Below are 19,623 nucleotides of genomic sequence, written 5' to 3' on the forward strand. Positions count from 1 at the left end.
ATATAACATTCATATATTGCTGGTTGCATATTATATCTACGTTCTGACACTCAGGCAAAGCTGGTAAAATAAGATAGTGTTATAACCTACCTTCTTTACGTTCATTGTTGGCTGGTGGTGTTATGAAATGACGTTATGAACGCCACGGTATTTTAATTATTAAAGATTCAATGTTAAAATGTCACATGAACGTTGCGTCGGCTCGTTGCCTGGAGACGAGTACTTGTTGCTATAGCAAACCTGGTCCGGAAGAACCAGCACGCGCCGACTATCTGAACATTCTAGAATTCCGGTGAGTAAAATTCGATGTATAGGACTTTAACATTAGATTTTAAACTTTATCTTTATCTTCTTAGCTTTGTAAACGGCAGCATTAACTAACATGAGATGTTTTAGAAGTAACTGCACACTGTATGGCCCTGTCACCTCGGCAAGGTGAAAAGACCATGTAACTGAAATGAACCGTTTTAACAGTGTTATCTGCTGGTTTAAGTAATTCTCTTGTCAATATCTTATAAGAGATTCCCATCGTGTCCGTCATTTCCATACATCTGACATCAAGTCACAAGTTGTTACTCGTGTCCTACTAACACACGTCAAACGGCCCAATAAGTGTTAATGCTGCATTCAAACTAATACTTCGTTAAATATACATTAACGGTGCATGGATGTTAACACAACTCACCTCCGAGTCACTTAAAATTGTTATTGTTAAACAATATTCAATGATATTGTTCTAAATAATATTCAAAGTGATACTAAATGTCCTATTTATTTATATTTATTTATAACATTTATTTTGAGATTAAAAATCTCTTTTTCAAGAGAGTCCAGGTGGTGTAAGTACTAATACACTGTTGGGTAGTTTGAACTATAGTAGGATAATATATGCATTGTGTTAGTCATATTAATATCAAATTAACTGATTAAATACTGTATAGCCTTTTCCGTTGGAAGAACTGTGGTAAAGTACAAGTATACAATCTCCCAAAATGGAAATACTCAATGAAGTGCTAAACTAAATGTAACTTAATTTCCCTTACAGCTCTTTGTAGTCCTACATCATCTTACACATCCACTGTGGTTGTTTTCTGGATCGTTCAGATTGAGGGGAGGATATGACATGTGATCTGACTTTTACTGCCAAAGGCCAAATTCTTTTCAATGTGATTTGAAAACCCCAGTTGTGGATGCTATTTGAAAGCAGGGCTGTGTTAAATGTATATTGACGTCTAATGCAAATGCTGCTGCTGCCTCATCTCCCTCTGTCTCTTTGTGCTGCATGTTATAGTAGCTCTGTTGGACTTATACCATGTCTGTGTTTACTGTAAACCTCAAGGGTATCAATATGCTTCCCAAAACAAATCCTGCACATTTAAAGAGACAGTGTGTAGTATTTAGTGTATATTAGTAGAAATGGAATATAATATTAATGACTATGTTTTCATTATTATATAATCACCTGAAACTAAGACTTGTTGTGTTTTTGTTACCTTAGAATGAGCCTTCGCATCTACAAATATCTACAGAATGGACAAACCAAACTTTGGCTGTAAATAGGCCCATTTATGTTTTATTTTACATGAAGACCACCGTAGTTCTACGAAACGCTTGTAAAACTGTGGTAAAGGCGGTTGTGTTATGGTAAGAATGACCTCTGAGCGAGACGAAGGTCCTGAAAGATACCACGTGTTACCACGGTTTTGTACTTGCAGTCTTGTAAAGGGAGGGGTATTCAGTCTGCAACCACAACGCTAGATGCCGCCAAATCCTACAACACTATCCCTTTAACTGTACTCGACAAATACAGTGATTTGGATGTTTGCATGTTGCTGCAGCAGTAGGATGTCTGCACTTCCTGTAAAGCCAGGCCTACGCCACAGTGTGTCAGAGTGGAACAGCAACAACCACCAGCTGTCTGCCACAGCACAACATGAGCGATATGTTTCTAATGTGATCCGGCAGGAAGGAAGGTCACTACGCAACGAAACCAACTGTAAGGTGGGTTCATGTGGGTGAGGAAGCCTACCAGAGAGCTAAACAGTCACATACTAAACAGGATAAAGAATATTCCATAACTCCACACATTCTTTTATATGTCCACGTGTTATCAACCTACCCGCAGTCTTTTCTTGCACTTTTTCTCTAGACAACCTGGGATGACAGCGATACCTCTCGCAGGTTGAGTGACCGAGTGTGGGATGTTGCCAGGTGGAAAGAGGCATTAGAAACCTGCGCACAGAAACTGGATGAAGAGATGGAGGCTCTGACCCTGGTGATTTGTCTAAAAACTTCTGAAACAACTCAGAGTTTGTTTCATTTTATGTTCATATTAGTACAAAAATGTCTGCCTTTTTTAAAGGGACAGTTCACCCCAAAATCTGAAAAACTAATTTGTCCTCTCTAACCTGTAGTGCTATTTATCAATCCAGATATCAGCCATAAAGATGTCTCCATTCTCTCCAATATAATGGAACTAGATGCACTCGGCTTGTGGTGCTCAAAGCACCAAAAAAAAACATTTGAAAAACTCAACATCAATGTCTCTTTCTAGAAATCATGACCCGGTTACTCAAGATAATCCACAGACCTTGTTGTGAACAGCTTCATGTAGGAATGTGCATCTAACAATGGACTTACTCTTTCGGTAGAAAGAAAATAGTTCCTAGATGAAACTTATCAAACTAAGGGTCCAAGCTTTTCAAATGTATTTTTTTGGCGCAAGCCGAGAGAAGACCAACAGCAATTCACAGCAAAACAATCTAGATTGATTAAAAGCACTACAGGTAAGCGTAAAACAAATTAGATTTTATTCGGGGGTGAACTATCCCCTTAAGTGTCGGACGAATATATTTACTCCCTTAGAGTAAGTATCAATATTCTTGGAATCATTCAATTTAAAGTTGAAAGAGAAAAGCGTCCCTGTAGCTTTAGTCTTTGAGTGCAGTGATGTCAGCCTTGATGTGTTTGGACAGTCTAAAGAGCAAACTGAGCAGGCCCTGGCTGTGACTGCTGTTCCCATGGAAGTCGGCAATGAATGTTTGACACTGAGGGACGGACGGCGAGGGTACGAGCTCGCCATTGATCCCGTAGATGAACAGCTGAAAAAAGAAGTGGCGCTGATTGAAAGAGTGCAGCAAGTTCTGCAGCAGCACATAGAAAAGGCCTTTGAGAAAGTTTGGTAAGAAAAAAACGAGTTTAGTTTTTTTTCTCAGTGTTTTTCTTTTTCTCCGTCCACCTTTACGTGTTCTTGTTCGCAGTGTTTTGCAGGAGGCTCGGCACCAGCTGACCACTGACATCCAGAACAAGATGGACGCCCTGGACATTGATATGTCCAGCCTGTCACTTACTGTAAAGTCACCTCAGATCTCTTTAAAAACCAACCCAACTCGCATACCACAGTGGTAGTTGTTTTTTACATTTCTTTACCATTTTACATCAACATTTGAACCGTTTTAATGAAACTTTAGTCGACCAAAACGCTTGAACTCTAAGATTCCTTTAAGCAGAAGTTGAATGATGTTCCCTTTCCTAATGCTGAAATGTGATCATCAATGTTATCAGTTCCTCCACCCCCCAGGAGTGGGTCCAGTTCAGCCAGTATAATGTGGCTCGTGCCCAGGAGGCCATGCAGGTGTCCCAGCATATGAGGGAGGACATGAGTCTCACCAGAGCCCAGGTGTGTACAATGTATAGTATTTGTAGTGTAAATACAGTTAGGTCCATAAATATTTGGACATTGACACAATTTTCATCATTTTGGTTCTGTATACCACCACAATGGACTTGAAATTAAACAATCAATATGTGCTTTAAGTGCAGACTTTCATCTTTAATTTGAGGGTATTTACATCCAAATCAGGTGAATGATGGAGGAATTACAACACACTTTGTACATGGTATCCCCTTTTTAAGGGACAATTGGCTGCTCAGCTGTTCCATGGCCAGGTGTGTGTTGTTTCCTCGTTAGTTCATTTACAAGGAGCAGATAAAAGGTCTAGAGTTCATTTCAAGTGTGGTATTTGCATTTGGAATGTGTTGAGGTTAACTCTCAATATGAAGTCTAAAGAGCTGTCACTATCAGTGAAGCAAGCCATCATTAGGCTGAAACATCAAAACAAACCCATCAGAGAAATAACAAAAACATTAGGTGTGGCCAAATCAACTGTTTGGTACATTCTTAAAAAGAAAGAACGCACTGGTGAGCTCAGCAACACCAAAAGATCTTGAAGACCATGGAAGACAACTGTGTTGGATGACAGAAGAATTCTTCTCCTGGTGAAGAAAAAGCACTTCACAACAGTTGGCCAGATTAAGAACACTCTCCAGGAGGTACAGTCGGTGTATCTGTGTCAAAGTCAACAATCAAGAGAAGACTTCCCCAGAGTAAATACAGAGGGTTCTCCACACGATGTAAACCATTGGTGAGCCTCAACAACAGGAAGACCAGATTAGAGTTTTCTAAAACGCATCTAAAAAGCCTGTAAAGTTCTGGAACAACATCCTGTGGACAGATGAGACAAAGATCAACTTTTACCAGAATGATGGAAGAGAAGAGTATGGAGAAGGGAAGGAACTGAAGGAAATATAAGCATTTAAATGAGTTTAAAGTGGCATAAAGCATTAAAGAATGTATAAAATATCACCATTAAAAGGCTAAAGTAAAGAGATATAAAATATCACTATTAAAAGGCTGAAGTAAAAAGATATAAAATATCACTATTAAAAGGCTAAAGTAAAGAGATATAAAATATCACTATTAAAAGGCTAAAGTAAAGAGATATAAAATATCACTATTAAAAGGCTAAAGTAAAGAGATATAAAATATCACCATTAAAAGGCTAAAGTAAAAAGATATAAAATATCACTATTAAAAGGCTAAAGTAAAGAGATATAAAATATCACTATTAAAAGGCTAAAGTAAAGAGATATAAAATATCACTATTAAAAGGCTGAAGTAAAAATATATAAAATATCACCATTAAAAGGCTAAAGTAAAGAGATATAAAATATCACTATTAAAAGACTAAAGTAAAGAGATATAAAATATCACCATTAAAAGGCTAAAGTAAAGAGATATAAAATATCACTATTAAAAGGCTGAAGTAAAATGATATAAAATATCACCATTAAAAGGCTAAAGTAAAGAGATATAAAATATCACCATTAAAAGGCTAAAGTAAAGAGATATGTCTTCAGTTTACTTTTGAAGATATTGAGCGAGCTTGCCTCCCTAATGTCTGCAGGTAAAGTGTTTCATAGCTTTGGTGCATAATTGCTAAAGGCTGCATCCCCAATTTTCTTTTGGATGTTTCTGGGAACATTTAATAAACCAGTAGTGGATGATCGTAATGTTCTTGGGGGCACATGGTTGATTAGAGAGTTGGCAGTGTAACTTGGTGCGGTTCCGTTTAGGGCTTTGTATACAAGAAGAAGGACCTTAAAGTAAATTCTAAAAGTTACTGGAAGCCAGTGTAGAGCGGCTAACACTGGACTTATGTGGTCTCTCCTCTTGGTTCTAGTCAGCAGCCTCGCTGCAGCGTTTTGGATGAGCTGAAGTCTCTCTGTTGTTTTTTTTGGGAGGCCGGTAAAGAGTGCATTACAGTAATCGAGTCGGCTTGAGATAAAAGCATGGATTAGTTTTTAAGCATCCTTTTGATTTATAAATTGTCTGATTTGAGCTATATTTCTAAGGTGGAAGAAGGATGTTTTTGTCACCTTGTTTATGTGGGATTTAAAGCTTAGATCTGAGTCTATGATAACACCAAGACTTGTAACTTCAGGTTTAATCCAAGGAGTAAGTTTCCCCATGTTATTCAGCATCATCTCTCTTTTTGTTACAGGATCCTACTAGTAGGATTTCAGTTTTGTTCTCATTTAATTTTAAGAAATTATTGTTCATCCATTTATTTATGAAGGGTTAACTGCCCAAAGAACAAGCAGGAAGTGAAGACAGCTGCAGTCGAGGCCTGGCAGAGCATCACCAGGGACCAAACCCAGCGTCTGGTGATGTCTATGGGTTCCAGACGTCAGGCTGTCATTGACTGCAAAGGATTTGCAACCAAATATTAAAAATTACAATTTGATTTATGATCATGTTACTTAGTCCAATTACTTTTGGTCCCTTAAAAAGGGGATACCACGTATAAAATGGGTTGTAATTCCTCCACCATTCACCTGATTTGGATGTAAATACCCTCAAATGATTGACATATTGATTGTTTAATGTCAAGTCCATTGCGGTCGTGTACAGAGACAAAATAATAAATTGTGTCAATGTCCAAATATTTATGGACCTAACTGTATATGGCACCATAAGGTGCAGATAAGTTACTTTTGCATTTGTAACATTTTCCTTTATGGAAAATCTCCAACAATAGGACAACATATCTCTTTTAATAAAACTTTGCAAAAGTATTTAGCATTTAGAAACACAAAGATGAAAGCAGGGGATTTTAAAGGATTTGTTTAAATAATGTCTGTTATTAAATGATAACAGTCTGGGAATGTTGTGCACCAATCTTGCTCTCATTTCTTCTGTGGTAAACAGTGTAAGATATGGCACATTTGCAATTCATTCTTTCTCTGTCTTGTTTTTCTTAGCTGCAGAATGAGTTGGACACTCAGCGCCGTGCCACAGAGTTTGCTCTCCGTAAGCGTAATCACCATGAAGAGCAGGCCCGCAATGAGCTGGAGTGGCAAATAAGAAATGTGAGTTATCCAACAGTTTATAAAAGAAGGTTTTTGTGGATTTGTGATCAAGCATGTAGGGGTCGCAGCAGTTTTAATCCAGCCGTGTTCTTAGTACTGTAGGTAAAAGATTATTGTTATAGTGAAGTGTATCTGACGTAGACTGAAGATGAAATGGCAGAAATGGAGAGCGACATCCACGGCCTGGATGCAGATCTGCAGGTAAAGACTGCCTCCCTGAAACTGGCTCACACCCGACTGGAGAACAGGACCAACAGACCTGGCATGGACCTCTGCAGAGACGAGGTTTAAACAAAACACACACTGTTGCATATCATCTGTAGAATATCAGCAGTAGCAGTGAAAGTAACAGAAGTGGTTAGATCAGGTTTGGTCATCAGGGCTAATGCTACTTTATTCTTTTCCTTCCTGTGTGTTTGAAGGTGCAGCACGGCCTCGTTAGTGAAGTCCATCAGCTGGAGGCCACAATCATGGCTCTGAAGCAGAAGCTTTCTGAAGCTCAGTGAGTCCCCTTTCGTTTCTATGGTCACCAAGTGGAGCTAATATGCTGTCTACATTTTTATTTACCTCAGCAAAACATTTTGTTTTTGCCAAGCAAGATTGCAGTTTACAGGGAAGTCAAATGTCACATTCAACAACACAAAATGATAAAGATAACATTCAGTCATTCTGGGGACTCTATAGTAGCCGATGTACAGTACATGTTTTAAACACAGCATATCGTGCTTCTCCCATCCCATGCTCACGCAGGCACTCTCTGCAGAAGATGAAGCTCCATCACTCCCGCATGCTGCAGGATCTTGCCAGAAAACAGGAAGCCCTTTCTCTGGAACTACGAAGCATGAACACCCGCACCCGCCTCACATCAGCCTCCTGCACTGATAAAACCCCGGTGCTGCTGGTTCCACTCGCAAACTCCAGCGGCAGGAGCAACCTGCAGCTGCTGGCTCAGTAAGATGAGATGATAGGAAGGGACCTACAGTAACTCAACAAATACATTAGTGTGATTTTAGCTTTGACTTCATGTTTTTAACCCTGCAGCTAATGTTCTGTTCACACTTGAGATACATTCAGTTCTCTTACCCTCTATACATTAATTTATCATCATGAATTAATCATTAACTGCTGAAGAACAAAGTACTTTACAGAATTGTATTTATTTATTCAAACAAAAACTGTCATCCTCTTGCAAAAAAACCTATTCTCCTGTCTAGTACTTTGTGTCATCTGCTTCGAGTTGTGTTGTGTTAAATGATCAATCATATACTTTGTTTGTAAAGTTTCACAAAAACCTGTGGATTATTTGCATGTTTCCTCTTCATTAAACCTTTCTTCATGCAGATGTTTCTGGCATCTGAATGTATTTATGCATTTCTGTTTTAGTTACTGCTTGCAAAAATTCACAAGCGCTCACATTCATGTAAGGTCATTGACTTATATTGACCCTTAGCTTTATGGCTTTGTTTTGCCTCGTCATATTGTTTGATCAACTGATGCCGTTTGGAGCATGAAGACTAGTGATGTGTCCTTTCGTGTCGAGGCTTCGAAGCGTGTGTCGAGTAATCGTGGAAGATATATGTGAAGCGCGTATCGAGGCTTGTTGTGATGACTTCTGTGATGACGCGGGTTTGGCGTGCGATTCGAAATATAAGGGGGAGCGAACCGCAATTGAGCCCCCTCAAAATCAACACTTTATATAACCTTTGTGGGTTGTTGTTGTTGTTGTCGTAGTATGCCTTGTTGCTGTCGAGTTGTTGGTATTGCGTTTGTATTGGATCATTATGGAGCCAACTAGCAAAACAATTGTTATGCACGCCAGCATCATCTTCCTTGTGAGCAAGTAAAGATACCAAATCTAAATCTGTTGGAAAGAATAATGTACATCCAACGTGTACATTACACATCCCTGGTGGCGTAGCTCGTGGAGCAGGCGACCCACATTCAAATGCTTGCCGCAGCGGCCCGGGGTTCGAAACAGACCTGCTGCAACTTGCTGCATGTCATTCCCCTTCTCTCTGTCCAATCTTAAACTGCACTATCATTTAAGGCGTAAAAATCCCAAACATTTTTCAAGGCACTCTCTTCTCAATAACACGTAATAACATCAATCTTTATTTTTGAATAGAACATTATATTCAGTCTTATATGTGTGCGTCAAAGAATCTTCAGGGCAAAGACACTTTAAATCCACTGCAGCCTCGCACTTCGCCGGTTTTACATTTATTGTCCACTTGATGGCGCAGTAGAGCAAATGAAGCACCATGAAGCTTCGGCCCATGAGCGAACCAATTGGATGGAAAGCTTCAATGCTTCATGAAGCTTCATCTCGCCATCACTAATGAAGACGGTGATAATGACAGTTTGCGCGGTTTAGATAAAAAAATCTGCTAAACAGGCACACAGCCCCTCAGACAATAAACCCCCGTAACTCTCACCTGTCTCAGTTGGAATGTCTTCAAATGGATGCGTTTGTATCAGTTGCTGCACTTGTATGAGGATTTAGACGAGAGAGAAAGATCTGTTCTTAAGAAAATGTAAAATGTAAAGGTAAATGTCCCCGTTGTGGGACTAATAAAGGATTTCTGATTCTGATGTTTTATCTGTTCCTTGTCAGTGAAAGTTAGAAAAGTGACAGTAATGTATACTTGCTTGTAGACAGATGTTTGCATGTTGATCTGCTGTGACTAAAAAGCTAAGAAAGGTAAAAGGTTATGGCAGTAATTAAGCAGAATCACTTAATGAAAGTAAACCAATTAAACTGTATTTCACCTATAATTAGTACCATAGTGGGATGGAAAAGAGAATTTGCACATTTGTCTTCTCACACACTTATGTGAACATAGTGAGCGTATGACTGGATAAATGAGACTTGGATTATACTGCATGAGTTGTGTAACACTTTGTAATCAGATGTTTTGATATATTTTGCTGTTGTCAAACGCTGCCCCCATTTACTTCAATTCATCAGGACTTTTTCTGTTTTTATAATCTTTATTTTCATCGTGGAGGCATGCGAGAAAAACAATGTTTTCTTTACGATATCAAGGTAACAGTTTCATTTATAGAAAAATAATAATTTTGGAGGTGAAGAATTCCTTTTAGTGTTTGGTTCTTGCCATATATTAAAGGGACAGTGTGTAGAATTTTGCACCATCTAGCGTTGGGGTCGCAGATTGCAACCAACTAAAAACGCCTCCGCTCACCCCTCCTTTTACAAGACTGCGGTAATGAGCCATCAAGTGCAAAACCTACCTTACCATAACACGAAAGCATAGCAACGAAATTCAGGTGGTGGCTGGTGTTTACCTCAGTTTCACAATCAAGTCAGAGACGGTGACCGTTAGCTACGAGCCAGAGTTTGGTTTGTCCATTCTGAGCTAACAAAACAAGGTAATGAAATCACAACGATTCTGAGTTTCAGGTTATTATACACTAATATAAACATAGTAATGAATATTATATTCCATTGCTGCGAATATATCCTCCTAAATACAACACACTGGCCCTTCAAGCTAAGAATCCAAGAGTGATAAGAAGAATAGGATTCTTGCCTTTTTGCAGTATGAGCTAAACTAATCTAGTCATATGTCCTTCAAAGCCCTAACTTTTGTTATTGACAATGTAGCTGACTAATTAAATGGCCCTCATGTTGAAATGACCCACTGTAACCTCCTGAGGCCTCATGAAAAAGAACTGAGAAGAAATGTGAGAGGCTGTGCTAATTTTACTTTCACTTCAGCTAATAAATTAGATAAATATATAGTCATTACTTTGCAAGATATCAGAAGAGTATACACACATTTGTTTTGAGCAGTGGATCAATAGACTAATCAAACAGCCAGCAGACATGTTTTGAACTGCTGCAGGTCTTTTCTTGGAAAAACGCTTCTTGGTATCTGTCATCCTGCTATATTTAAAGGGATTTTCTGCTCCATTTTCCTCAGCAAAAGCCTCTTGCAAGGCACACCCACTCTCTTACACTCACTTTCACACACACACACAAACACTAAAAAACTCATTCTCTACCATAAACCTGTGAGAAGCGCCACAAACAAGTCATCGTTTCCGAAAGCCCAACCCATCCTGTCCTCGCATTAACCATCAACTTGAGCACATTTACGACTTTACTGCCTGGCACTTCAGTTCATTTAGACAGCCTCTGCTTCAATGGGAAGGCCATGTGCTTCCTGACACGCGGAATTATTCTGAATCATTTCACTTAATGGCCCAGATGCTACCTGTCTGTTGCCCTACACTGAGAGGGCAATTACGGCTGCCTGGTGCCTGCTAAATGCCCCATACTTCTGCATGAGTGGATGCGTCTCCTTATCTGCATCTTTGTCATGATGTCGTGCGGACCTCGCCCCCTACCTGCCCACTTTTGTGGCCACCGCCTTTTTTTTTTCCCCGCTGTCATCTGTCTCAGAGATGTTGCTTACGTCTCAGAGCTGACTTTGAGATACCTGGCTCTGCAGCAGCCTCTCTGACCGGCCTGGAAACAGACATTGATGTCACAATTGGAGAATGTATTTTGAAAGATGTGGTTAATAAATGGAGAGGACACACGGACAACCAAACTATTCATCCAGTAATCCGTTTGTTTGCTTGTTCCTTAAAGAATGTTTGAAGATTCACCCCGTTCATGGTCAACTGGAGGCCGTGCTTCCTTTCTGCTGGACTTCTTGAGCCTCTCAGCAGTGTCCATGTCCTAAACTGAAGACATGCAGGTGGCTTACAAGGATTGCGTCGCCCTTACTGTTTACACCTTCACCTTCCTGCTGGGCCTTCCCGCCAACCTGCTGGTCCTGTTCGTGTACGTGCGCAAGGCCCGCAAGCGTGGCGCCACTCCCAATGTGGTCTATGCCCTCAACCTGTGTCCTGGCCAACCTGGTGCTTGTGGCCTGGCTGCCCGTCAAGGCTCTGGAGACTTTGCTTCAGGACTGGACGCTGCCAGTATCCATCTGCCCCATCTACAGCTTCTGCCTCTTCTCCTCGCTGTACGGCAGCTGCCTGTTCATCACCGTCGTGACAGTGGGGCGCTACCTCAGCATTGCATTCCCAATCATCTACAAGAGATACCGCCGTGCTCGGATCTCTTGCATCATCAGCGCTGCCTTGTGGGCTTTGGTGCTCCTTCACCTGAGTTTTGCCCTGGTGGCTGAGGGAGGGCTTAACTTTGTCTCCATTAAAAATGACACCTTAGCCTGCTACGGCAACTTTAACGCCTCGCAGCTGGCTGTTCTGCTACCTCTCCGCCTGGAGATGGCCATTGTCTTGTTTCTTTTGCCTCTTATTTTGACGTCGTTTTGCACACTGCGCTGCGTCACCCTGGTGTGGCGCTCAAATTTGCGCCCCATGGGAAAGAGAAGAGTCCTGACTGTTGCTCTCTCCACGCTGGCTGTGTTTGTGGTGTGCTATGCACCCTACAACGCCTCGCACGTTGTGGGGTTTGTGCTGGACGAAAATGTTGAGTGGAGGACGTACGCCATACTGACGAGCTCCTGTAATGTTTTCCTGGAGCCTGTGATCATGATGATGCTGTCGCCAGCAGTGTCGAGGGGAATCATGGGAAGAATGTGTGGACGTCAAAGCCAATTCAGCCGGGTTGAGGGGTGTCACCATCGAGGTCACAGCACTAACGGTGATGCAAATGTCAAGGCACCACAAACACTCTCTGAGAGGAGCCAGGGGGGGGCCGAGGTGACCAAAGTTAGCCATGAGTGAGGTCACAGTGGGTGGAGACTTCAGGGATTCTGGGGAAAATAATCGTGACAAATCCAAAAGGAGGAGCTGGATAAAAACATTCAGCCCATCATCCTTTGTGTGTGTCTTCCAACAGCTCCAGAAGATCTAGCAGATATCTAGTTCAGGTATCTGGTTTAGATTCAGTATACCTCCACCTAACATATGGACCAGCAAATTATCTTTTTTATAAAGATTAAATGTTTGTAAAGAAAAAAAGATGATGACAAAAGCTGTTTTGCCAACAGTGTGGAGTGTAGATATGTAGATATGTTATGTCAGTGTTTTTGCTGATAATAAAAAGTGACTCATAATGTTTGTTTTTCCTGTGAGTGTTCACACACTGGGAATGGCTGAAAGTGTTGCCAACACTAGCACATCTGGAAATCCATGTTTTTGACCAAGGAAACTGCAAATCTTTGAAATGGAAGAAGTGTTCTTCTTGAAAACTGCATAATTCAACAAGCCTTAGTCTTAAACCAGTCAGTGGAAAGCAGTGGCGGCCTTTACGGGTGCCAGGGGATTGGTTTGATGACAAATGGCTCCATCTGGTGTCTGTCAGTTTCTGCTCCAAGCTGTACCCGGGGAACCACCTCACAATATGTCATGTTTTTCTTATCCTAAAAAGACTGGATAGAAAACAAGCGGACCTGTGAGCTTACCTTTGCTCCAGCAGATATTTAGACGCACACACAGGTGCAACAAATGTCTTTAATTATGCTGCACTGTGTTTCACTGACCGGCTCCTCGTTAATGTTATTGGTCACAGCTGTGACAAGTTAAAACAGATCTACTGAGGTTTGAAATTAATTATACTTTTTATATATATACTAATTATACGTTTTAATAAAGATACGTTTGAGAATTAATTTATTGGTTTCTGAACATGTTAATTAGCGTTTAAGTCCGTTTACTTGTAAAATGTTCTAAAATTACCTTCAAAATAAAGTATGATGTTTACAAATGTATCGTGTGGACTGTCTGTTGTCTTTAAAGAATAAAGTTTGTTTGAAAGATATTTATAATAATACTTTTAATGAATAGTTCTAATAGTTCTTCCTTTTGGCTACACACACACACACACACACACACACACACACACACACACACACACACACACACACACACACACACACACACACACACACACACACACACACACAGACGTGAGCTGGAGGATGAAGTCAATGAGTGAGTTTTGGAATTAAAATCAGAGTTTCATTAACTCAATGAAGTGACTTTGTGATTAATGTAATAATTGTCATGTTTTGAAAAGAAAAAAAAGATTAAATCAGTTTGTAATGAATTGTTATCTGTTATCATAGAATAGGCATCATATATCTACTGTAAGTATAAACTATAACTCAAGTTTTATAAGCAAATTAAAAACAAACAAACAATATTTAAATATCAAGAATGAAATCGCAGAATTATGTTTTTTAATATAGATAAAACAATACAATATAAATATATACAAAATATACTCAATATGTTATACAGGCACTCAATGGCATAGAGAAGTTTATGCTGACGTGTCTCTAGATGTGACGTGATAAATACATGAACACAAAAGAGATGCTTGATGAGTATTAAACATGTGACCTTCTAACATCATCACATATTTAACACAAAAACAGTGTTCACAGCCCACTTAATAAACCAATAATAAGTTCAAACCAAACCAGGTAATAAGGACAAGGAAACAATCTAATAAATACAAATGATACAAAGTGAACATCAAATATGAAATAGTAAGAACAATAAGAATAATACACATTGTTCTTCTGTTTGGATGCTCCGGTCCTGAAAACATTTCCTCCATCCATCCATCGTCTACCGCTTATCCGGGATCGGGTCGCGGGGGCAGCAGCTCCAGTAAGGAACCCCAATCTTCCCTTCTCCGGGCCACATCCTCCAGCTCCGACTGGGGGATCCCTGAGGCGTTCCCAGGCCAGTGAGGAGATATAATCTCTCCACCGAGTCCTGGGTCTTCCCCGGGGTCTCCTCCCAGCTGGACGTGCCTGGAACACCTCCCTAGGGAGGCGCCCAGGTGGCATCCTTACTAGATGCCCGAACCACCTCAACTGGCTCCTTTCAACGTAAAGGAGCAGCGGCTCTACTCCGAGTCTCTCCCGGATGGCTGAGCTTCTCACCCTATCTCTAAGGGAGACGCCAGCCACCCGTCTGAGAAAACCCATTTCGGCCGCTTGTACCCGTGAAAACATTTCCTGACAAAGATAAACACACTGAATCTTGGAGGGTCCTGCTGTGTATACAAACTTTCACACGACCCACTTTGATAAACATTTCTGGTCTTAAAGTGTCTTTAATGTTCAACCTCAGATCAACAGGGATCATTTGGCACCATGCTGCAGAACTGATCCCAGATCTGTTGTTGTGCAGGCAAACCGTATAGAAAGGGGGCTGGTGTGAGGGGATGTGATACACACTTGACAGACCCTAGTGACTCCTCAGGCTGCAGACTGAAGCCATCTGTCCCCTCGGGCAGTTCGACCCTCAGTGAACCAACACCAGTCAGCTGCCAGAGCTGGAAAACATGCCAAGTAGTGACGGGTACCAGCTGAGCCAGTAAACTGCTTTTACTGAAGTAACTCTTCTTGTAGCCGCTGATGCTAATTTGAAGTTAATCTGAAGCTACTTTGGTGTATCAATAGTGTAAAATAAGCTTTCATGTGTTGCTCTTATGCCTTAATTATTTGGAATTTAATTGTAATTGTATTTCCTTTTATTTCATTGTCAAGGCAGAACCACTATTAATAAAATATACAATTTTTGGTACATGATCTGATTATATTGGGTTTATAAAAAGATAAACCGAGATGAAGGCTCCAGGACTTCATTTCAAACTCATCTGTTAATAAAAGCAATAAAACAGGGTGTATCTTACTCCTTGGTAGTCACTGCATGTTTGTTTAAGCGTTTAAGTTGCAATTTGTCAGTGGGAACCTGCAGGGTGGACGTCTGAGTGGACACTACAGTCAGATAAACTCTCCCTGATGCAACATCTGCAAATTCTCTGTCACCATCGAAGCTATTCAGACAAAAAAAAAGTTATTACGACACGTTTACACCTGCATCACGCCAAGCTTATGGGCGGTTGCTGGGAGATGGTGTTTGGAGAGCGAGGAGAACACAGATTGTGTCCAGAAGGAGAGATAGCAGATATTCAGTGGGAGCATGCATATTAATCAGATCAGTCTGCTTCCAGGAGGTGAAGCATGCTGACAGCGGTGATGGAGAGCCTGGTTTTTCCAGCTTTACAGAGGTGAGTTACTCACACTTATTATAAGTAACTTATGAAGGCTGTATATCTATATTCGTGTACACATATTTAAATGAGGTAGTTTTTGTTTGATGGGGAGGTAAATGCTGGAATTGAAAGCTTTGATTATGTTATTTTAGTAATTCAAAAGATTTTCTTCATAGTTGGCTTGGGGGCAGAGCGCCTCAGACAGCGTAGAGAAGTTGGAAAGTATTGAAAGACAGATGCATTGTTGGTTTTAGTCTTTTTTTTGACACTGAGAAAATAAAAAAGAATATAGAATAACATATCCGTGAACCCCATAACCAACTGTAAGCTTTTTCATGTTGATTTCTTTACTCTCCACATTTAAAAATGTACATCTATAAGTTTAAATCCCTGAATTCAATTTAAAGATGACCTGTTGAACTGCTAAATGACCTGTAATGTAAAGAAGTTTGAAAAAATCTTTTTTATTATTTTATTTCAAACACTTTTTGCTTTGTGAGATATTTGAGGCAAAAGTTCTACATCTTTCTTTGCAATGGTTGCAATAAAAAATAAGTTTCTTTGAGTAGTTATTTTTGACATTTCCAGTTTAAGTATTTCAGGAACAACTTTTGTCTTTACTAGTTTAATTTCCCGAAAAAGGGCAGAAGAAAAGACCAGAACGCCTGACCTGATATAGACTTCCTTAAAACCTGAGTTCTTTCAAAAATATTCAGATTATATATATATTGTATGTTTCCTTCAGGAAATTCTTTTAATCAAAGGTAAGCATGGGAACATGTTTAGCAGGTATAATGTTTGCCATGTTCACCATCTTATTGTAGCGTGCTAGCATGCTGACATTAGCTTATTAGCACTGAAGACAAAGTTCAGCTGAGGCTGATGGGAATGTCATTAGTTTTGCAGGCATTTGGTCATGAAGCATATACATGGGGGAAATTAATATTTAGCAACTTTAATGGAAAATCCATAGTCAACCTTGTGGTGGCACCACAGGAAAAGAGAGGAGAGAAGTCAGCAGGATTCTTCCTCTGGGGAAGTTGTTGTTGAGATATCTCAGTATGGACCAAAGTGGTGGGTCGACCCCACTAGCGTAGCTGCAAGGTGAAAACCAAACTGGCCTTAATCATCATCAATCAGCGCTTCAAAAGAAGGAATGTTTCTCTCAAATATTAACGATTCAGAAAAATCATCCTTGAATGTTTTGCTTTTCTGAATCATAATTCACGTTTTCTTGCATCCAGTGTCTGAGAGAGTCCGTTCCTGGTGTGAGCAGACGCCATGGCGTTCAACCGCCTGTTGCTTCCCGTCTACATCGTCACCTTCCTGATGGGGGTCCCTGCCAACATCCTGGCATTCATCACCTTCTGCCGCAAGGTGCGACGCAAGCCAGCCCCGATAGACATCCTCCTCCTCAACCTCACCATCTCCGACCTCATCTTCCTGGCTTTCCTGCCATTTAAAATGAAAGAGGCCATAGACGGCATGGCGTGGATGCTGCCCTTCCCCCTGTGTCCCTTCACTGGTTTTATGTTCTACGTCACCATCTACAACAGCACCCTGCTCCTCACAGCTGTGAGTATAGAGCGCTACCTGGGGGTCGTCTTCCCCCTCAGGTATTCCCTGTGTCGCAGACCTCGCTACGCCGTGTATGCCAGCATCATATTCTGGGTGGTGGCCTCTCTTAACCTCAGCATCGTCTACATCATGCCCTACGCCCAGTGGAGCAGAGGTAAAGACAGTGACGACAAAGATGGCAGCAACGCCAGCATGTCTGCCCTGCCTCCTCCCACCTGCTACCTAAATTTCACCGAGGACGAGCTCGAGATCCTGCTGCCAGTCCGCCTGGAGCTCTTCTGCGTTCTCTTCTGCGTCCCCTTCTTCATCTGCTGCTTCTGCTACGTCAACTTCATCCTCATCCTGTCCCGTCTTCCGAACATCGGCAGGCGGAGGAGGCTGCGTGCCATCGGTCTGGCACTCGGCACGCTGATAGTATTCGCCGTCTGTTTTGGGCCTTACAACGCCTCCCACGTGGTGGGGTTTGTTCGTCAGGAGAGTGAGGAGTGGAGGAACGTGGCGTTGCTCTCCAGCACCTTCAACGCCTGCCTGGATCCATTTATCTTCTACTTCTCCTCAGCGGCTGTCAGGAGCATGTTAAACCACTGCTTCAGGAACATCATGGCAAAGCTGCACATCCTGAGGTGTGAAGGCGCTTCTCACCAGAGACCCTCCAAGACTGAAAAATACAAGGAGGCCCCTCTTCCATGAAAGCTCTGGAGAAATGATTAACGTAAAGGTCTTTTTGATAGTATGTTTGTTTGTTTCATGCAAAAGCTAGAATCATCGCCTCCACCAATCGGTCAAGTTGTAGTTTACATCCATGTCTGTCCAAAATTGTACCTTTGACCACCAAAACCATCCGTTCATCCTTGAGTCCAAGTGGACATTTGTGCCAAATTTGAAATAATTCCCTCCGGGTGTTCCTGAGATATTGTGTTCCTGAGATTGGGACTCACACAACCTGATGCTTCCAGTCACGGCTGTCATCGGCACGGAGGCATAAAAATGTGGACAAAATAAATGGTTATGAAAGGGGCTTCAGTCCCGTTGTTTTCCTATGGAGAGCGCAGCGCTGCCCAGCTAGGCAGAGGCGTTACCCTTGGCGTGGCGCACCGCTCGAAATTGCCACGAGGGCTGCGCTTAAAGTTAAAATTATTTCAACTTTGACCTTGGTGTCCGCTGACCTTTTTCAAAGCACAACCAATGAAATAACAGCCGTATGTGACGTGGCCAGAAGCATGACATTTTAGTACTACCTTAAAATGACCTTAAGATGATGGTTAAAAACGTTGTTACTCGATCATTTGTATGTAAATGTTGGGACACTGGTGGATCCAGTAAACAAAGTGTTTTAAGTCTGCCGTTACAAAGTGTTACGTATGTAAGCCATCAACGTCGGGCAATACTATAGTATCGTGGACGTGGCATCAGATCTGCACTTGTTATTGCACTTTGTTGTTGCAGTTGGGAACTAAAGACGGCACCGTAGTTGCTGAAGTAATAAAAAATGACCTAGAAATTAAAAGGCAACTTGTTTAAACCGCAGATTGTAAAATTTCGATCTTTACAAACTTCTGTTTGCTGTACAGAATTTTTAAGCTTGCTTGATTAGTTGTTTCCTGACGAAATGCCTTTTCTGGAGTCGTTACTAACTTCTACCCTGAGGTTTTTGTGCACACAGTTGAAGCCCTGTTTTGGATGAATCACCAGAACAAAAGCAAACATCTGTGTGCAAAAGAACTTCAGGGTAGAAGTCAGTAACAACTGCAGAGAGGCACTTCTGCAGGAAATGACTTTTACTTCTGGAACCAGGAGCACTCAAAACCTGCACCTCCCACTTTAAAACTGTCATGGGGATTGTAGTTTTTATCATCGACCACCATGCCAAAACTGATTTCTCAGAAACAAAGTTGAAATAATTACAACTTGTGGCCTTAACATAACCGTATAGGATGGTAACATTATGCAGACTGTGTTTCTATGTTGACGATCATTGAAAATATCTTGAAAGTTAATATCTCGAACATCTCCATTTTGTTCTGTTATGGCGTTAAGAGGTAATAGCAGGTGTGTTTTTGGAACAGTTTCGGGAATTTGACAGACACACAGTTGGTAACATTGCAAAAGTAAAGGCTTTCATCAGCGGGCCACAGGCTCAATCACCATTGTGTTACCTCAGTCGGCAATAGATGTCTTCGAGATTGTTACTTTAAAGCAATTGTTTTTAAATGGGAGTTAGAGAGTTTCATGCCCATCCAAGCTGTAGAAGTATTAAAAATGTGAGTCACGTGACATCGTCTGTGGGAAAACGTGTTTTCTGCCCGTAGAGAACTGTAATG

The 19,623-nt window shown here is 41.1% G+C and overlaps 3 protein-coding genes across 5 annotated transcripts; all 3 read left to right on the forward strand.

Annotated features, from left to right (window-relative positions):
* Window positions 1-188: 188 nt before the first annotated feature.
* Window positions 189-8,064, forward strand: tekt2 (tektin 2 (testicular)). 3 transcript variants are annotated; one of them, XM_029442546.1, is made up of 10 exons: window positions 189-292; window positions 1,839-2,001; window positions 2,150-2,275; window positions 2,976-3,181; window positions 3,261-3,404; window positions 3,565-3,679; window positions 6,604-6,711; window positions 6,853-6,996; window positions 7,134-7,213; window positions 7,462-7,666. In XM_029442546.1, the coding sequence occupies exons 2-10, from the start codon at window positions 1,846-1,848 to the stop codon at window positions 7,664-7,666; spliced, it is 1,284 nt and encodes a 427-aa protein (XP_029298406.1). In that variant the 5' UTR covers window positions 189-292; window positions 1,839-1,845. The 3 variants fall into 3 exon arrangements, with proteins under 3 accessions (XP_029298406.1, XP_029298407.1, XP_029298405.1); XM_029442547.1 differs by having other exon boundaries at window positions 279-292; window positions 1,842-2,001; XM_029442545.1 differs by lacking the exon at window positions 189-292 and having other exon boundaries at window positions 1,392-2,001; window positions 7,462-8,064.
* A 3,266-nt stretch (window positions 8,065-11,330) lies between these two features.
* Window positions 11,331-12,435, forward strand: LOC115016065 (free fatty acid receptor 3). Its single transcript, XM_075074138.1, is given in 2 exon segments — window positions 11,331-11,588; window positions 11,590-12,435. Coding segments are annotated over 2 exon segments (1,104 nt in total).
* A 4,570-nt stretch (window positions 12,436-17,005) lies between these two features.
* On the forward strand, window positions 17,006-17,992 carry LOC115015875 (free fatty acid receptor 3-like). Its single transcript, XM_029443486.1, has one exon. It carries the CDS (start codon window positions 17,006-17,008, stop codon window positions 17,990-17,992), a length of 987 nt encoding a protein of 328 aa, XP_029299346.1.
* The last annotated feature ends 1,631 nt before the right edge of the window (window positions 17,993-19,623 follow it).

This window comes from Cottoperca gobio, chromosome 11 (assembly GCF_900634415.1).
Source record: "Cottoperca gobio chromosome 11, fCotGob3.1, whole genome shotgun sequence".
NCBI lineage: Eukaryota > Metazoa > Chordata > Actinopteri > Perciformes > Bovichtidae > Cottoperca > Cottoperca gobio.